Consider the following 20342-nt stretch of genomic DNA (forward strand, 5'->3'; position numbering starts at 1 on the left):
TTCAGTTCAACATCTGTTTAAGATCTGTGGGATGTCAGTCATGAACTCAGAGCTACGTGGGCCACGTTCTCAATGGTCTGTACATTGAGTCTGGAGTTAGATACTTGTTATTTGGCCATGTTGTCCTGCAACGACTTCTGATTGGCCAGCCCCAGGCTAGGGTGGGGGGGTTATAAGTGGCATCCTGTCCTTTGTTCTGTGGAGAAAAACTGAAGGGAAGACTGAACGTCTACTTTTCAGCATAGCACCTATGATTTGTCCTGCTCAAATACATTTTGTTCCCCTGATTTGCTTTGGGGTCTGTGTTATTGATGAATAACCTCAGATGCTAACACAAACCATCTCAATTGGGTTGAGGTAGGGGGATTGTGGAGGACAGGTAATCTGATGCAGGACTTCATCACAATCTTTCTTGGTCAAATAGCCCTTACACAGCCTGGAGGTGTGTTGGGTTATTGTCCTGTTAAAAAACAAATTATAGTCCCTCTAAGCGTAAACCAGATGGGATGGCGTATCGCTTCAGAATGCTGCTGTTGCCATACTGGTTAAGTGTGCCTTGAATTCTAAATAAATCACAGACAGTGTCACCAGCAAAGCACCCCTACAACATCACACCTCCTCCTCCATGCTTCACGGGGGGAACCACACATGCGAAGATAATCCGTTCACCTACTCTGTGTCTCACAAAGACACAGTGGTTGGAACCAATTATTATTATTATTTTTTATTTGAACTCATCAGACCAAAGGACATTTTCCACCGGTCTAATGTCCATTGCTCGTGTTTCTCGGCCCAAGCAAGTCTCTTCTTCTTATTGGTGTCCTTTAGTAGTGGTTTCTTTGCAGAAATTCAACCATGAAAGCCTGATTCACGCAGCCTCCTCTGAACAGTTGATGTTGAGATGTGTCTGTTACATGAACTCTATGAAGCATTTATTTGGGCTGCAATTTGAGAGGCTGGTAACGCTAATGAATTTATCCTCTGCAACAGAGAACTCTGGGTCTTCTTTTCCTGTGGCGGTCCTCATGAGAGCCAGTTTAATCTTCGCGCTTGATGGTTTTTGCGACTGCACTTGAAGAAACTTTCAAAGTTCTTGAAATTTACCGGAATTACTTATTTGTCTTACAGAGCTGTTCATGCCATAATGACACTCGTGCTGCCAAACATACCCTCTTAAAACTGACTATCCTACCGATCCTTGACCTCTGCGATGTCGTTTACAAAATAGCCTCCAACACAACTCAGCAAATTGGATGCAGTCTATCACAGTGCCATCAGTTTTGTCACCAAAGCCCCATATACTACCCACCATTGGGACCTGTATGGTCTTGTTGGCTGGTCCTCGCTTCATATCCGTCGCCAAACCCACTGGCTCCAGGTCATCTTATAAGTCTAAAGCTCCGCCTTATCTCAGCTCACTAGTCACCATCGCAACACCCACCCGTAGCACACGCTCCAGCAGGTATATTTCACTGGTCATCCCCCAAAGCCAACACCTCCTTTGGCCACCTTTCCTTCCAGTTCTCTGCTGCCAATGACTAGAACGAATTGAATCTTTTTTTTCTTTTTTTTATCACTGAAGTTAGAGACATATCTCCCTCACTAACTTTAAGTGTCAGCTGTCAGAGCAGCTTACCGATCGCTGCAGCTGTACACAGCCCATCTGTAAATAGCCCATCCAACTACCTACCTCATCCCCATATTTGTTTTTGTTTTTCTGCTCTTTTGCACACCAGTATTTTTACTTGCACATCCTCTTCTGCACATCTATCACTCTAGTGTTAATTGCTAAATTGTAATTACTTTGCCACTATTGGCCTATTTATTGCCTTACCTCCTTACTTCATTTGCACACACTGTATACACATTTTTCTATTGTGTTATTGACTGTATGTTTGTTTATGTGTGTCTCTGTTGTTTTTGTCGCACTGCTTTGCTTTATCTTGGCCAGGTCGCAGTTGTAAATGAGAACTTGTTCTCAACTGGCCTACCTGGTTAAATAATGGTGGAATAATACACTGCTCAAAAAAATAAAGGGAACACTTAAACAACACAATGTAACTCCAAGTCAATCACACTTCTGTGAAATCAAACTGTCCACTTAGGAAGCAACACTGATTGACAAAAATGTCACATGCTGTTGTGCAAATGGAATAGACAAAAGTTGGAAATTATAGGCAATTAGCAAGACACCCCCAATAAAGGAGTGGTTCTGCAGGTGGTGACCACAGACCACTTCTCAGTTCCTATGCTTCCTGGCTGATGTTTTGGTCACTTTTGAATGCTGGCGGTGCTTTCACTCTAGTGGTAGCATGAGACGGAGTCTACAACCCACACAAGTGGCTCAGGTAGTGCAGCTCATCCAGGATGGCACATCAATGCGAGCTGTGGCAAGAAGGTTTGCTGTGTCTGTCAGCGTAGTGTCCAGAGCATGGAGGCGCTACCAGGAGACAGGCCAGTACATCAGGAGACGTGGAGGAGGCCGTAGGACGGCAACAACCCAGCAGCAGGACCGCTACCTCCGCCTTTGTGCAAGGAGGAGCACTGCCAGAGCCCTGCAAAATGACCTCCAGCAGGCCACAAATGTGCATGTGTCTGCTCACCCAGACAACAAAATTAGGGATGCACGATATAAAATTATTATTATTATTTTTTAATTATATATATATATTTTTTATGTTTAAAATAAATTTAAAAAAAAATAAAAAATGTAAACACGAAAAATATAGCGCTACACGTGCAACACAGCATTCCTAACCTAGCCCACAATGTCTGCTGTGTGGATCGAGCAGTCATTTGAAAGAGTAATGACATTTCAGCGAGACAACTCAAAGGCGAAATCCATTAATGCCAAGATAATGGAATTCATTGCCCTTGACAATCAACCGTTCTCTGTCGTGGATGATGTTTGCTTTCGCCGACTGGTCGAGCACCGGTACACACTACCAAGTAGGCACCATTTTTCAGATGTTGCCCTGCTGGAGTTACACAGTATTGTTGACACTCACATCCATGTACTTTTTGCTATGGGCGTCACTGCTATTAGCTTCACGGCTGACATTTGACCTGCGATGTCAGCCCCATGAGCATGCGGAGTCTCGCAGCACAGTGGGTCGACGAGGATTTCGTACTGAGGAAAGCCGGATTGCATGCTCAAGAATGTGCTGGTTCTCATACCACTGCTGCCAGTTCAATGGCATTTGAGAACATGTGTGAATCTTCAAAACTCCTAGCTCCATTCAAACAACTGACTCGAGAACTAAGCTCAACTGTGTCTGCAGCAGACGTGATACCCTCTGTAATGGCATTGAAACGCCTGCTCAACAAAAATACCAACAGAGACCGTGGGGTTAACTTGGAAAAGTACTCTACTAGAGGCTGTGAACAAGCGATTCGTGGCATTCTCTCTGAGCCTCGCCACCATGCTCGATGCTAGGTACAAAGACCGCTACTTTGATGCAGACAAGAAACAGGGTTTATGTGAAATGTTACAGACACAGCTGGAGATGGAAACGGACACACTGATAGTGCGCACCGAGGAAGAGAGGCCACGGACAGAGCTGAAACTTCACTGCTTGACATGTATGATGAAATCCTGGTTGAGACTGATCAAATGAACAACGAAACAGCACAGCAAGTAAGTGAAAGAAATAGGTTTTGATTATGTTTTACTGCTAATGGTGAGATATGTAAATGCCAACAAAACAACTTTTTGGTCAGTGTGTGTGTGTGTTAACTATTTAACTGTACTAGAATGCTTAAAAGGCCGCTAAAATTTCAAAAGAAATCGGTTATCGGTATCGTTTTATTTGGCAAGGAAAATCTCATATCGGTATCAACCAAAAATCTCATATCGGTGCATCCCTAAACAAAACATTTGCAAAATTTGCCCAATTAGCTGGAGGGATGGGGGCAACTTCTTGTCGTGTGCGGAGCTCAAATTTAGAACGGCTGTCAGTCAAAACCCATACAGATTTGTGAAGCGGAGACTCTGAGCTCTGATGTCATGTATAGCATGTTACTGTACAGCCAATGCATTCCAATTTAGAAGCTTATCAGTGTCCAGGTAAGGGCTACCTTTTCCGACTCGTCCAGATATAAATGACCTTTAAACTGTCTGACCTTATGTAATGAGTCTGATATGGATGTGCAGGCTTACAGCTACAGGGCTTCAGTCAGATATATTCATTAGCAGCTAGCAATAAGCCATCCGTTGAAAACCACATAGCCTATTAGAGGGCAGGATGGAGCTGCCCACAACCATATGAAGTTCCTAGGGGTTAGGGGCTAGTAGGCCAAGTTGTGTATGGACTTGGCCTGTAATTGGTTAGGGAACTAACGTTTTCTGCAGATCTAGAAAGCGCCGCCGTCGCTCGCTTTGCTCCAAAACGCTGAACTTGGTCTTGTACTGGGCCATCCGTGGGTGGGGGGCCGCTGTGCTGTTGGCCTCCTTCGAGACGGCGAAGCTGGCCGAGAGAGCTTGGGTGAGGTCATCCATGGTGGTGGTGAGCCTGGAAATACACACAAAGGCATGAGTTAGGGAGGTGTGTGGTGAGCTCAGCTGACCCTTGATATATCAAGGAGCCACTTCTACTAGAGCGCAATATGGAGCTGACAACAGAGCTACCAAACTCAAACTGGATGATAATGCAAGTTGTCTGATCAATATGCCAAAATCGTTAGCTAATTTGCTATAGTGCATATAGTGTCACCACCCCAGGCAATTTGGCATGTGTCATGTACCTCTTCCCATCACAAACTATTTGCACATATAATACAAGCTCTCTGTGGAAGTCAATCAATTATATGCTATATGAAGTCAGTGCAACGTTTGGAACCTTACAATAAGGATAGATGCAGTAAAGAGGTCAATGAAACACACACCGTGGCTGATAGGACGCCCTGGCAACACTACACCCCTGCAGTCTGCTGCACCGAACGAGCAATTAATGCGCACCGAGCCTACTCTTTTGCCTTGTGCAAAATTTGATTATGGAGAAATGAGAGACCACGTGTGGCTGTTTTAGGAAAATCTGGGAATATTTGGCCATGGAAACATTTATGGTTGGTTGCAGGGAATGTAAAATAGTTCATTTTATTTAAAAACATTTAAATGAAAATGTAACCTTTATTTAACTAGGCAAATCAGTTAAGAACAAAAGGGCTATTTACATTATTTTGTAGCTCTTCATCAGAAGCATACTTTTTGTAAGTAGTTAGGCCTAAATCATTTTCCTCCTTAAAACTAGCTTTAAATGGCAAGAAGGTGGGGGGGAAAAAACAGTACAAATATGAGTACTTTCTTTATGATTTTTTTTCTTCTATTTTCTAACAATTTAGGATGTTGCAAACCCTTGGCTGAACGCGGTGTCCAATGTTCTGAGTTGTCCGAAAATATGCCACCCCCATGCTTGAACAAACAAGCAGACATTGAATATCCCTTTGAGCATGGTAAAGTTATTAATTACACTTTGGATAATGTATCAATACACCCAGTCACTACAAAGATACAAGTGTCCTTCCTAACACAGTTGACGGAGAGGAAGGAAACCGCTCAAGGATTTCACCATGAGGCCAATAGTAATTTTAAAACAGTTACAGAGTTTAATGGCTGTTACAAGAGAACTGAGGATGGATCAACATTGTAGTTACGCCACAATACTAACCTAAATGAGAGTGAAAAGAAAGAAGCCTGAACAGAATAAAAATATTCCAAAACATGCATCTTGCTTAGGCACAAAAGTAAAACTGCAAAAACTGTGGCAAAGAAATGAATGTTATGTTTGGGGCAAATGCAACACAACACTGAGTACACCTCTTCATATTTTCAAGCATGGTTGTGGCTGCATATGGGTATGTTTGTCATCGGCAAGGATTAGGGAGTTTTTTTTGGGGGGGGGGGGGGGGGGGGAATAAACGGAACAGAGCTATGCACATACAAAATCCTAGGAGAAAACCGTTTTCAGTCTGCTTTCCAACAGACACTGGAAGACAAATTCACCTTTCAGCTGGACTATAACGTAAAACACACGAGTTGCTTACCAAGACGACATTGAACGTTCCTGAGTTGCCTAGTTAAAGTTTTGACTTAAATCTGCTTGAAAATCTATGGCAAGACTTGAAAATGGCTGTCTAGCAATGTTCAACAACCAACTTAACAAAGCTTGAAGAATTTAAAGAATAATCCATGGCATAGCCTCTCATACCCCCTCCATTCAAGTTTTAACTTAACAGCCCTTCACTGACATGGAGTTAGGCTATTGGAAGAGTGCAGGGTGGGTGGAGGAATTGACTGACAAATCTATGGATATCAAATCAAATTTTATTGGTCACATACACATATTTAGCACATTTTATTGCGGGTGTAGCGACATGCTTGTGTTCCTAGCTCCAACAATGCAGTAGTATCTAACAATTCACAACAATACACACAAATATAAAGTAAAAGAATGGAATTTAAAAATATATAAAATATTAGGACGAGCAATGTTGGAGTGGCATTGACTAAAATACAGTAGAATAGAATACAGTATATACATATGAAATTAGTAAAGCAGTACGTAAACATTATTAAAGTGACCAGTGATTCTATGTCTATGTATATATGGCAGCAGCCTCTAAGATGGAGGGTTGAGTAACCGGGTGGTAACTGGCTAGTGATGACCATTTAACAGTCAAATGGCCTTGAGATAGAAGCTGTTTTTCAGTCTCTCGGTCCCAGCTTTGATTCACCTGTACTGACCTGGCCTTCTGGATGGTAGTGGGGTGAACAGAAAGAGGCTCGGGTGGTTGATGTCCTTGATCTTTATGGCCTTCCTGTGACGTCGGGTGCTGTAGATGTCCTGGAGGGCAGGCAGTGTGCCCCCGGTGATGTGTCGGGCAGACCGCACCCCCTCCTGGAGAGCCCTGCGTTTGCGGGCTGTGCAGTTGCCGCACCAGGCGGTGATACAGCCCGACAGGACGATCAATTGTGCATCTGTAGAAGTTTGTGAGGGTCTTAATGGCAAAGCCAATTTCTTCAGCCCTCTGATGTTGAAGAGGCGCTGTTGTGTCTACTACACCACACTGTCTGTGTGGGTGGACCATTTCAGATTGTCAGTGATGTGTACGTCGAGGAACTTGAAGCTTTTCACCTTCTCAACAGCGGTCCCGCCGATGTGGATAGGGGTGTGCTCCCTCTGCTGTTTCCTGAAGTTCAAGATCAGCTCTTTCATTTTGTTGACATTGAGGGAGAGGTTATTTTTCAGGCACCACTCCGCCAGGGCCCTCACCTCCTCCCTGTAGGCTGTCTCATCATTGTTGGTAATCAGACCTACCACCGTTGTGTCGTCTGCAAACTTGATGATTGAGTTGGAGGCCTGCGTTGCCACGCAATCATGGGTGAACAGGGAGTACAGGAGGCGGCTGAGCAGGCCCACTTGTGGGGCCCGTGTTGAGGATCAGTGAAGTGGATGTGTTGTTTCCTACCTTCACCACCTGGGGGCGGCCTGCCAGGAAGTCCAGGACCCAATTGCACAGGGCAGGGTTCAGACCCAAGGCCCCAAGCTTAATGATGAGCTTGGAGGGTACTATGGCACTGAAGGCTGAGCTATAGTTAATGAATAGCATTCTTACATAGGTATTCCTCTTGTCCAGATGGGATAGGGCAGCGTGCAGTGCAATGTTGATTGCATTCTGTGGATCTATTGGGGCAGTATGCAAATTGAAGTGGGCCTAGGGTGTCAGGTAAGGTAGGTGATAAGATCCTTAACTAGCCTCTCAAAGCACTTCATGATGACAGAAGTGAGTGCTACGGGGCGATAGTCTTTGAGGTCTGTTACATTTGCTTTCTTGGGTACAGGAACAATGGTGGACATCTTGAAGCATGTGGGGACAGCAGACTGGGATAGGGAGAGATTGAATATGTCCATAAACACTCCAGCCAGCTGGTCTGCACATGCTCTGAGGACGCGGCTAGGGATACCGTCTGGGCTGGCAGCCTTGCGAGGGTTAACTCACTTAAAATGTCTGCGACGTGGCTGGATTTCCCTTTGTAATCTGTGATTATCTGTAGACCCTGCCACATGTCTGAGCCGTTGGATTGCGACTCCACTTTGTCTCTATACTGACGCTTTGCTTGTTTGATTGATTGCCTTACATAGGGAATAACTACACTGTTTGTATTCAACAAATATTCCCAGTCACCTTGCCATGGTTAAATGCAGTGGTTCGCACTTTCAGTTTTGCGCGAATACTGCCGTCTATCCACAGTTTCCGGTTTGGGTATGTTTTAATAGTCACAGTGGTAACAACATTGCCTATACACTTCCCGATGAACTCAGTCACCATGTCCATGTATATGTCAATGTTATTCTTAGGAGGCTACCCGGAACATATACCAGTCCACGTGATCAAAACAATCTTGGAGCATGGATTCCAATTGGTCAGACCAGCGTTGAGTAGACCTTAGCACGGGTACTTCCTGTTTGAGTATCTGCCTATAGGAAGGGAGGAGCAAAATGGAGTCGCGATCTGATTTGCCATAGGGAGGGCCTTGTAGACATCACGAAAGGGGGAGTAGCAGTAATCGAGCGTTTTAGCAGCGCAAGTACTACAGTCAATGTGTTAATAGAACTTTGCTGGGGTTTTCCTCAAATATGCTTTGTTAAAATCCCCAACTACAATAAATGTGGCCTCAGGATGTGGTTTCCAGTATGCACAAAGTCCAGTGTAGCTTGAGGGACATTGTGGTATCGGCTTGAGGGGGAATATACACGGCTGTGACTATAACTGAAGAGAATTCTCTTGGGAGGTAATACGGTCGGCATTTGATTGTGAGGTATTCTAGGTCGGGTGAACAAAAGGACTTGAGTTTCTGTATGTTATCACAATCCCACCATGAGTAGTTAATCATGAAACATACACCCCCGCCTTCATTCTTCATATGTATATACTGAGTTCTTTATTCCTGTCTGTGCAATGTACTGAGAACCCAGATGGCTGTATGGACGGGGACAGTATATCCGGAGGGAGTCATGATTCTGTGAAACAGAGTATGTTACAGTCCCTGATGTCTCTCTGGAAGGAGATCCTCGCCCTGAGCTCGTCTACTTTATTGTCCAGAGACTGAACATTAGCGAGTCATATACTCGGAAGCGGTGGATGGTGAGCACACCTGAGTCGGACTAAAAGTCCATTCCGAATACCTCTTTCTCCGGCGGCAGCGTCTTGGAGCAGCCTCTGGGATAAGTTCAATTGCCCTGGGGGGTAAGAACAAAGGATCCAATTCGGGAAAGTCGTATTTCTGGTCGTAATGCTGGTGAGTTACCGCCACTCTGATATCCAAAAGTTAATTCCAGCTGTATGTAATAACACTAAACATTCTGGGCTAATAACGTAAGAAATAACACAAAAAATAGATATATACACTGCAAAGAGCTAGAAGCAGAGCTGCCATGTCTGTCGGCACCATCTTGTTTATAGCACCATATAGCCTAATTTTGTCTGTCAAACAGGTAGGCCTACCTCTTATTTCTTAAATAGGGAAAAATAAGCTCCAACACAAAGCCCTTGTAAGTGAAGTCTAATTAAAATATAGATGGCTGAAATGAATTATGCCCACTCGACTTGGGCATAATTGTCCATTTGCAATTGATTTTGCCGCAGCTGCTGCTTCAAGTTTCAGCACCACAATGTAAGTTACTCAAATCTGGCTTATTGTGAGGTCATTAACTCCAATAAATACATCATGGATATTCTAAGCCTGAGCCCCGGCCTGCTCTCTTTCTAATCCAAAACTTTGTGTGCTTCCTTACCAATAGCTGTGCTGTATAGGCCTACGGTGGCAGTTCAGTAGAGTCAAAGGCTTCTTCCGTAAATATTTTTTATTAGGCCTACTCTAATCTTGCGCGCGGACTAGCCTAGCTGCTACTACAATAATTGATTTGATTAAAACCATTGTTTCTGCTAGCAGATACCCATAGAATTCCATTAATTGTGCTAACGCTAGTTAGCATTGGCTCTCGAAACTACCTCTAACTTCCTTCATACTGGACACAGAGACATGCAAATAGTATCCACAAGTTCATCTGACTCTAGGGAAGTAGACAAAGGGCTTAATTGCCAAATTCTGAAGTATCCTTTTAAGTTCAAATCAATACAGGTACTCTTTAAATGATCTGAGGCTGGTGATAACTAATCAATATTTTAAATCACCCAGAATGACCAGTTAAGAAACCATTAAAGGGACTAGTATATCAGATAAAGTTCTAAACTTCATCCACCATGGCAGGAGGGAGATAGACACACGCAACAAATAAATGTACTTCCAGTAAACAAATGCTCAAATTGCTTCGTAACAGAAATATCAAAAATATGCACTATGCAGAAATGGCTCCGCCATTTCCCAGTTGCTAAAATTCTAATAGTTCACCCAATTTCAGATTGTGACAAAACAAGCAACTATAGTGTAGAGCAGCGGTACTCATCTCTTACCCCACGGTCCGGAGCCTGCTGGTTTTCTGTTCTACCTAATAACTAATTGCACACACCTAGTGTCCCAGGTTTAAAGCAGTCCCTGATTAGAGGGGAACAATGCAGTGGAACTGGCTTAAAAATTTCCAGAGTTGAGTTTAAGGGGTGTAGAGAATCATTGTACCATTAAACCTCTGAAATATATTTTCCCATAACCAAAATATTTATTTTCAGCTGGTTGAAGCTGGCGTACAACACTGAAAGTAAAAGACGCAAACACAAAACTTAAGAACGGTAAGCATAGAAATGGTGCACACAGAACAAATCTAGCGCTTCTTAAACTCGCTTTCAATGAGAATGACAGATCTATAACATTTCTATCTGAATTTGGTTGATTCGACCAAAAAGTGACATATTTCAGCTTTAAGAGATTGAGTCACCACAAAATTAAAATGTAACATGAATGGCCACTCCACCACCTTTCTTTACCTGTCGCACCTAAAGATGTTCTAACCATTTAGTTCAATGGCATAATCTGAACTAAATTCATTTAACCACGTTTCAGAGAGACCAATTTCAGGGTTAGTATCTCATACCAAAATGCCTATCGTATAAAGGTTAAGTGCAACACCCCATATGAGATTTAAAGTCAGAGAGGCTATCCAAGCTAATCGGCAGTGTCATCAGCAGTTATTGGTTGAGCGGAATCTTTACCAAGGTCGTTGGGCGAACAGATGCACGCATAGCAGACTGAGCATTCGACAGACCTCCCTCAAGCCACTGGATGGAGGGACAGGGTTAAGAATTGGGTGAACAGTTACAGTGGCAAGAAAAAGTATGTGAACCCTTTGGAATTACCTGGATTTCTGCAAAGAAGTCACAACAGTAGACAAAAAGTCTGCTTAAACGAATAAACCATTTACATGTCTTTATTGAACACACAAGGTAAACATTTACAGTGCAGGGTGGGGAAAGTATGTGAACCCTTGGATTTAATAACTGGTTGACCCTCCTTTGGCAGCAATAACCTCAACCAAACGTTTTCTGTAGTTGCGGATCGGACCTGCACAACGGTCAGGAGGAATTTTTGCAAAACAGTTTCAGTTCAGCAATATTCTTGGGATGTCTGGTGTGAATCACTCGAGGTCATGCCACAGCGTCTCAATCGGGTTGAGGTCAGGCCTCTGACTGGGCCACTCCAGATCTCGTTTTTTATTCTGTCGAAGTCATTCGGTTGTTGATTTACTGTGTTTTGGGTCATTGTGCTGTTGCATCACCCAACTTCTGTTGGGCTTCAATTGGCGCACAGATAGCCTTACATTCTCCTGCAATTGTCTTGATTGACTTGGGAATTCATTTTTCCATCTGATAGAAAGCTGTCCTGGCCTTGAGGCAGCAAAGCAGCCCCAAACCATGAGGCTACCTCCACCATTCTTTACAGTTGGAATGAGGTTGATATTGGTGTGCTGTGCCTTTTTTATCAAATCAAACTTTATTTGCCACATGCGCCAAATACAACAGGTGTAGTAGACCTTACAGTGAAATGCTTACTTACAAGCCCTTAACACTTCTTTATTCTAAAACTGCATTGTTGGTTAAGTAAAAAATTAAAAAACAAATAGAAAATAAAAGTAAATAAAACAGCAGCAGTAAAATAACAATAGCGGGACTATATACAGGAGGTACCAGTACAGAGTCAATGTACGGGGGCACCGGTTAGTTAATTTAAGTAATATGTACATGTAGGTAGAGTTAAAATGACTATGCATAGATAATACACAGAGTAGCAGCCACGTAAAAGAGGGGTCTGGGTAGCCATTTGATTAGCTGTTCAAGAGTCTTATGACTTGGGAGGGTAGAAGCTGTTAAGAAGCCTTTTGGACCAAGACTTGTCACTCCAATACTGCTTGCCGTGCGGCAGCAGAGAGAACAGTCTATGACTAGGGTGGCTGGAGTATTTGACCATTTTTAGGGCCTTCCTTTGACACCGCCTGGTATAGAGGTCCTGGATGGCAGGAAGATGGGCCACAGTGATGTACTGGGCCATACACACTACCCACTGTTGCGCCTTGCGGTCGGAGGCTGAGCAGTTGCCATACCAGGCAGTGATGCAATCAGTCAGGATGCTCTCGATGGTGCAGCTGTAGAGCCTTTTGAGGATCTGAAGACCCATGCCAAATCTTTTCAGTCTCCTGAGGGGAAATAGGATTTGTCGTGCCCTCTTCACGACTGTCTTGGTATGTTTGGACCATGATAGTTTGTTGGTGATGTGGACACCAAGGAACGTGAAGCTCTCAACCTACTCCACTACAGCCCCATCGATGTGAAGGGGTACATGCTTGGTCCTCCTTTTCCTGTAGTCCATAATCATCGCCTGTGTCTTGATCATGTTGAGGGAGAGGTTGTTGTCCTGGCACCACACGGCCAAGTATTTGACCTCCTCCCTATAAGCTGTCTCATCGTTGCCTGTGATCAGGCCTACCACTGTTGTGTCATCGGCAAACTTGATGGTGTTGGAATCATGCCTGGCCATGCAGTCATGAGCAAACAGGAAGTACAGGAGGGGACTGAGCATGCACCCCTGAGGGCCCCCCCCTGAGTTGAGGATCAGTGTGGCGGATGTGTTGTTACATGTCTAGTTTAACGCAGATGTGCAAACCAGAAGTCAAAGCTGACGTACCTACATTATATAGGTATGCACATGACTCATGACGCCACATGCAACACAGCACTCAATGTCTGCTATGTGGATCGAGCATTCAACAAGTCAAGCAATGATTTGAAAGATTAACAAAATTTCAGCGAGACAACTCAAAGGCGAAATCCATTAAAGCCAAGACAATCAACCGTTCTCTGTCGTGGGTGATGTTGGCTTCCGCCGACTGGTCGAGCACCGGTTAACACTACCAAGTGCACTATTTTTCCGATGTTAACCTACCGGAGTTACACGGTAATAGCGTCACTGCTATGAGCTTCACAACATACATAATATGGAACGCCGTTTGGGTCTTTGCATGTCAAAAACGATACAGTAGCACTGTCAAAGCTGTACAAAAAAGTCAGCAAACAAGCAAACACCGGCCACGAACGATGTGTTTACAATACATTGTTGGTAATAAAGCATAATTTGTTCGACCGCAACTTCTGGGGTAGCTAGCTTTAGCTTGCTACCTAGCTAGTACCAATACAACCAGCCTGAAAACAATGACCAATAAAAACTGCAGTCATTTTCATTACTCTTAGCAATGATTTAGGAATACTTGTAAGTATTAGCTAGGTATCCACTTGTTGTTCGCCTATTGAAATTGAACTTCAGTTCATGAAAATAAATAGCTAACCAGCTACTTAACCCTGTTGACCAGGTTGTGTGTTGTGAAGCTTGGCACAATAAGGATTAGGCACAATAGTGGAATTTGCGGTCTGTCTTCAAAATAAAAGTATGTCATTGACAGTGATGCAAATGAATACAAATAGTAGAATTAGGCCACACTATTGTGGCTAGCTTCACATAGATGTGTCCGACCACCATTAATCAAATAAGAACTATCATATAAATTAGGGTTATTTTAGATGACACTTAGCTATATAGTTAGCTAGCTAAGTGAAAGTAAGTGAAAGAAATAGGTTGATTAGAGGTCGACGATTATGATTTTTCAGCGCCGATACCGATTATTGGAGGACCAAAAATGCCGATACCAATTAAATCGGACTATTTTTTTTATTTTTTTTGTAATAATGACAATTACAACAATACTGAATGAACACTTATTTTAACTTAATATAATACATCAATAAAATCAATTTAGCCTCAAATAAATAATGAAACATGTTCAATTTGGTTTAAATAATGCAAAAACAAAGTGTTTGAGAAGAAAGTAAAAGTGCAATATGTGTCATGTAAAAAAGCTAACGTTTAAGTTCCTTGCTCAGAACATGAGAACATATGAAAGCTGGTGGTTCCTTTTAACATGAGTCTTCAATATTCCCAGGTAAGAAGTTTTAGGTTGTAGTTATTATAGGAATTATAGGACTATTTCTCTCTATACCATTTGTATTTCATTAACCTTTGACTATTGGATGTTCTTATAGGCACTTTAGTATTGCCAGTGTAACAGTATAGCTTCCGTCCCTCTCCTACCTGGGCTCGAACCAGGAACACATCGACAACAGCCACCCTCGAAGCATCGTTACCCATGCAGAGCAAGGGGAACAACTACTCCAAGTCTCAGAGCGAGTGATGTTTGAAACGCTATTAGCGCGCACATCAGTTACACTAGCCTAATCTCGGGAGTTGATAGGCTTGAAGTCATAAACAGCTCAATGCTTGAAGCACAACGAAGAGCTGCTGGCAAAACGCACGAAAGTGCTGTTTGAATGAATGCTTACGAGCCTGCTGCTGCCTACCATCGCTGTCAGACTGCTCTATCAAATCATAGACTTAGTTATAACATAGTAACACACAGAAATACGAGCCTTAGGTCATTAATATGGTCGAATCTGGAAACTATCATCTCGAAAACAAGACGTTTATTCTTTCAGTGAAATAAGGAACCGTTCAGTATTTTATCTAACGGGTGGCATCCATAAGTCTAAATATTGCTGTTACATTGCACAACCTTCAATGTTATGTCATAATTACATAAAATTCTGGCAAATTAGGCAGCCCAAACTGTTGCATATACATTGACTCTGCGTACAATAAACGCAAGAGAAGTGACAATTTCACCTGGTTAATATTGCCTGCTGAGTGCACTGAGATGCAGTGCCTTAGACCGCTGTGTCACTCTGGAGCCCAATCGGACGTTTCCCCACCACTTTCAATGTACTATTTAGCCTTGTGTGACTACACTGTCCTCCCGTCTCTCTCCGCCTGAGGACCTTCCTGCCCCCACCTTTTCCTGGATGTTATACAGATCTTCCCTTACTCTCCCCTGTTCCACAACTCTTGCCACTTATTTTTAACCACTGTTGCTTCCCCGGAGAATAATGCAGACAAGCAAATGCAAAAATAAGCTAAGAACACACATTGCTCTGCATGCAGAGATTTTTCTTTGAGAATTTGACTACCCGAAAAACAAGTTTGACACGGCGACATGTAAAGGTGCCTTAGCTCTCTTGGTTTAGCTTAACTGCGCCACTGCGCTCAACCATTAATAAACCCTGCCTATTTCTACAATTTATCTTCTTAAAATGTTAAAACAAACCTTAACCACAATGTTAACTTTATGACTAACCCTAAAATTTTATTAAAGGCCCAAAAGTTATTTTTTTCCATTACGATATAGCCAATGTTGACTTTGTGGCTGAGCTAGCTAGCGTTAGACGTAGGAATCGGGATGCTATGGGAATAATTTATGTCCTGGATACGTTTGTTTCCAACGTTACTTCTATGTTCTGTAACGTTGCTCACTGCATGTCACAATTTAGTGCGCGACGACTGGGTGATGTAAAATGTAACATCTGAGAGGGTGTCAGTCAGTGTCACATTGTATCAACTTGACAAGAAACAGCAAGTTGGACCAAATGGATACGCATTAGCAGCTAGCTAGCTGTTGTAGCTAACTACATCGACCGCAACATTCATTCAAATACTTTTAGTTGGCTGGTTGCCTTGCATTTAAACTCTTCACATTTGTGCGATCTGTTGTTAAAATAAATAAACCGACTAGCTAAGTGGTTAGCTAACTAGCCAGATTTTGAACTACCTTGACGAAGAACGAGGCAGGCGGGCTGAGATGTCACGTTTCTCCTACCAGCAGATTTTTTGTTGGCCAAGCAAAATACTTCCCGGAGTCGTGTATTGTTTCAGGGCCTTTCTTCTTCTGTGAGTTTTATATGGCGGTTGGCAACCAACTTTAAGGTGCATTACAGCCACCAACTGGACTGGAGTGTAGACCAGTGACAGTGAAGGTCTAAATCCTACCCAATAATCTCGTCTCCTTAAGGAAACGAAATACATAATTAAATGCTACATCCCCTGAAGATTTCCACAGCAGTTCACTTAATCCTGTCTCTTCAACCCCATTACTCCTCAAATCTAATAACAATCGATCCCCTTCTCTCACATATTTCTGGCACTGAAATAGAACATGTTCCACTGCCTCCAACTTCTCCTGACAATGATCACAACACCCAGTCGGATGTTTCCCCACCACTTTCAATGTACTATTTAGCCTTGTGTGTCCCAGTCTCAGCCTTGTGTGTCTACACTTTCCTCCCTTCTCTCTCGGCCTGAGGACCTCCCTGCCACCACCTTTTCCTGGATGTTATACAGATGTCTTCCCTTACTCTCCCTGTTTCCCAAACTCTTGCCTCTTATTCTTATTCTTACCACTGTTCTTATTAATCCCTTGGTTTATGCTTTACTGATTGACAATTCCATCTCAACATCATGATGTTTAAGAGCCTGCTTGGCAATAATATCCATTTCCTCATTCCCCTCTACTCCCACATGAGCTGGTATCCAGAGGGAACATCACAAATTCTCCATCTGTTTCACCATATACAAACACTGCAAAACCTTGTACAATACATCCTGTCTGCTCTGAGACACACATGAATTTAAGCTCGTCAGTGCTGCACAGGAGTCAGAGCAGATGACTACCCTGTCTGGCCTCAACCTCCTCCACCCACTCTGCAGCCAATAGTATGACCAACAACTCCATTGTGTGAACAGATAAATGATCCGTTGCTCTTTTCGTCACTGCCACCTTAAACTCAGGAACACTAAAAGCTGCTCCTGTCCTCCCTGTTATAGGGTCCTTAGCTCCATCTGTGAATATATTCAAGAAAGCATAGTATTGTGTCCTTAAATGTTAACTTACAACTGAATCTACTACTTCCCCAACATCTCTTAACCTCTCAAGGAACCCTAGATCTAACACTAGTTGAGGAAGACACCAAGGTGGGATATCAGGAAGAACCACAGAGGGGATAAACTCCCTCCCAAAAAAAACATCTCTCTCACCATGCAATTGTCTATCCACCCAAAGCATGTATTCAGATTTGGTCATGTTCCCAGCACTCTAGGAGCACCATTTTTGTAGGATGTGTAAACTTATGTCCTTGTAGATTTACCCAATATGTCATGGCTAGCTGTTGTCTTCTTAAATTTAGCGGCATCTCTCCCAACTCTACCTGCATCGCTGCCACCAGGGAGGTCCTGAGTGCTCCACGACATATTCATAGGACTTGGGCCTGGATTACATCTAGCTTTTTTAAAGATGTTTGAGCTGCTGATCCATATGCTATACTTCCATAATCCATTGATGACCTTAACAGCTCTATAAATGTACAGTTGAAGTCAGAAGTTTACAAACACGTTAGCCATATACATTTCAACTCAGTTTTTCACAATTCCTGACATTTAATCCTAGTAAACATTCCCTATCTTAAGTTAGTTAGGATCACCACATTATTTTAAGAATGTGAAATGTCAGAATAATAGTAGAGAGAATTATTTATTTCAGCTTTTATTTCTTTCATCACATTCGCAGTGGGTCAGAGGTTTACATATACTCAATTAGTATTTGGTGGCATTGTTTTTAAATTGTTTAACTTGGGTCAAATGTTTCAGGTAGCCTTCCACAAGCTTCCCACAATAAGTTGGGTGAATTTTGGCCCATTCCTCCTGACAGAGCTGGTGTAACTGAGTCAGGTTTGTAGGCCTCCTTGCTCGCACACGCTTTTTCAGTTCTTCCCACAAGTTTTCTATGGGATTGAGGTCAGGGCTTTGTGATGGCCACTCCAATACCTTGACTTTGTTGTCCTTAAGCCATTTTGCCACAACTTTGGAAGTATGCTTGGGGTCATTGTCCATTTGGAAGACCCATTTGCGACCAAGCTTTAACTTCCTGACGGATGTCTTGAGATGTTGCTTCAATATATCCACCTAATTTACCTGCCTCATGATGCCATCTATTTTGTGAAGTCCACCAGTCCCTCCTGCAGCAAAGCACCCCCACAGCATGATGCTGCCACCCGTACTTCACGGTTGGGATGGTGTTCTTCGGCTTGCAAGCCTCCCCCTTTTCCTCCAAACATAACGATGGTCATTACGGCCAAACAGTTTTATTTTTGTTTAATCAGACCAGAGGATATTTCTCCAAAAAGTACGATCTTTGTCCCCATGTGCAGTTGCAAACCGTAGTCTGGCATTTCTATGGCGGTTTTGAAGCAGTGGCTTCTTCCTTGCTAAGCGACCTTTCAGGTTATGTCGATATAGGACTCGTTTTACTGTGGATATAGATACTTTTGTGCCCGTTTCCTCCAGAATCTTCACAAGGTCCTTTGCTGTTGTTCTGGGATTGATTTGCACTTTTCACATCAAAGTACGTTCATCAGTAGGAGACAGAACGCGTCTCCTTCCTGAGCGGTATGACGACTGCGTGGTCCCATGGTGTTTATACTTGCATACTATTGTTTGTACAGATGAACGAGGTACCTTCAGGCGTTTGGAAATTGCTCCCAAGGATGAACCAGACTTGTGGAGGTCTACAATTCTTTCTTGGCTGATTTCTTAAGATTTCCCCATGATGTCAAGCAAAGAGGCACTGAGTTTGAAGGTAGGCCTTGCAACACATCCACAAGTACACCTCCAATTGACTCAAATGATGTCAATTAGCCTATCAGAAGCTTCTAAAGCCATGAGATAATTTTCTGGAATTTTCCAAGCTGTTTAAAGGCACAGTCAACTTAGTGTATGTAAACTTTTGACCCACTGGAATTGTGATACAGTGTATTATAAGTAAAATAATCTATCTGTAAACAATTGTTTGAAAAATGACTTGTGTCATGCACAAAGTTGATGTCCTACCCAACTTGGCAAAACTATAGTTTCTTAACAAGAAATGTGTGGAGTTGTTGAAAAATGAGTTTTAATGACTCCAACCTAAGTGTATGTAAACTTCTGTCTTCATGTAACGGAATTCTTCGTCCTCCTCTGACGAGGAGTAAGAAATGTCGGACCGAGATGCAGCGTGGTGAGTATCCATTTTAATAGGAATACTTGAAACAAACAAAATAACGAATAAACGAACGAAGACGAAACAGTCCCGTAAAGTGAACACAACCCACAATACAAAACAGGCTACCTAAATATGGTTCCCAATCAGAGACAATGACTAACACCTGCCTCTGATTGAGAACCATATCAGGCCAAACACATAGAAATAGACAAACTAGACATACAACATAGAATGCCCACTCAGATCACACCCTGACCAAAGAAAACATAGAAACATACAAAGCAAACTATGGTCAGGGCGTGACACTTCAACTGTATCTATATCATTTTCAACGTCATTCTATCTGCCCCCCACTCCATGCCTGAAAAGCAACGCATCACGTTCAATATTTTCTTTCCTTTGACAACTACTCTGTTAATATGCTCCACCCATTTCATTTGAGTGTCAAACCAGACCCCCAGGAACCTAAACCTTTCCACCCTCTCCAGATTCCTTCCATCCAACTTCAAGTATATTTCCTCCCTATCCTTCCTTCTACATAAAAACACAGTCTGTGTTTTCTCAACTGAAAACTTGAAGCCCCACCTCAGGGACCACTGCTCTACTTCACTAATCTCTTCTTGAACTCTTCTGGCTGTATGGGTAGTATTTCTCCCTCTCTTCCACAGCGCTCCATTATCCGCAAACAGATATCAGGTCTTACCTTAGAGAATACACCATCAATCATAATGGAGAACAACAAAGGACTAATGACACTTCCCTGGGGGGTACCGTTATCCACCTCATAGCTTTCTGAAATAGAGCTCCCCACCCTCACTTGTATTGATTGCCCAAAAAGAAAATCCTTTATCCAGTTAAAAACCCTTCATCCAACCTCCATGTTATCCAGCTTGATAAGTAGCCTTCCTTCCTTCCCCATCATAT

The 20342-nt window shown here is 42.9% G+C and overlaps 1 protein-coding gene and 1 long non-coding RNA gene across 3 annotated transcripts in view; one reads left to right on the plus strand and one right to left on the minus strand.

The window, feature by feature from the left end:
- snupn (snurportin 1) overlaps positions 1 to 16279 on the minus strand; it is a 35676-nt gene extending 19397 nt beyond the window's left edge. The window contains exons 1-2 of the mRNA XM_071326767.1: positions 16158 to 16279; positions 4341 to 4511 (exon numbers count right to left, since the gene is read on the minus strand). Of these exons, the coding sequence (XP_071182868.1) occupies positions 4341 to 4498 (158 nt within the window). The 5' untranslated portion in view covers positions 4499 to 4511; positions 16158 to 16279. The remainder of the gene's footprint in view (positions 1 to 4340; positions 4512 to 16157) is intronic.
- LOC139530396 (uncharacterized) overlaps positions 1 to 20342 on the plus strand; it is a 91210-nt gene that overhangs the window by 51331 nt on the left and 19537 nt on the right. The window lies entirely within an intron of this gene.

The sequence above is a fragment of the Salvelinus alpinus genome, chromosome 9 (genome assembly GCF_045679555.1).
Source record: "Salvelinus alpinus chromosome 9, SLU_Salpinus.1, whole genome shotgun sequence".
Taxonomy (NCBI): domain Eukaryota; kingdom Metazoa; phylum Chordata; class Actinopteri; order Salmoniformes; family Salmonidae; genus Salvelinus; species Salvelinus alpinus.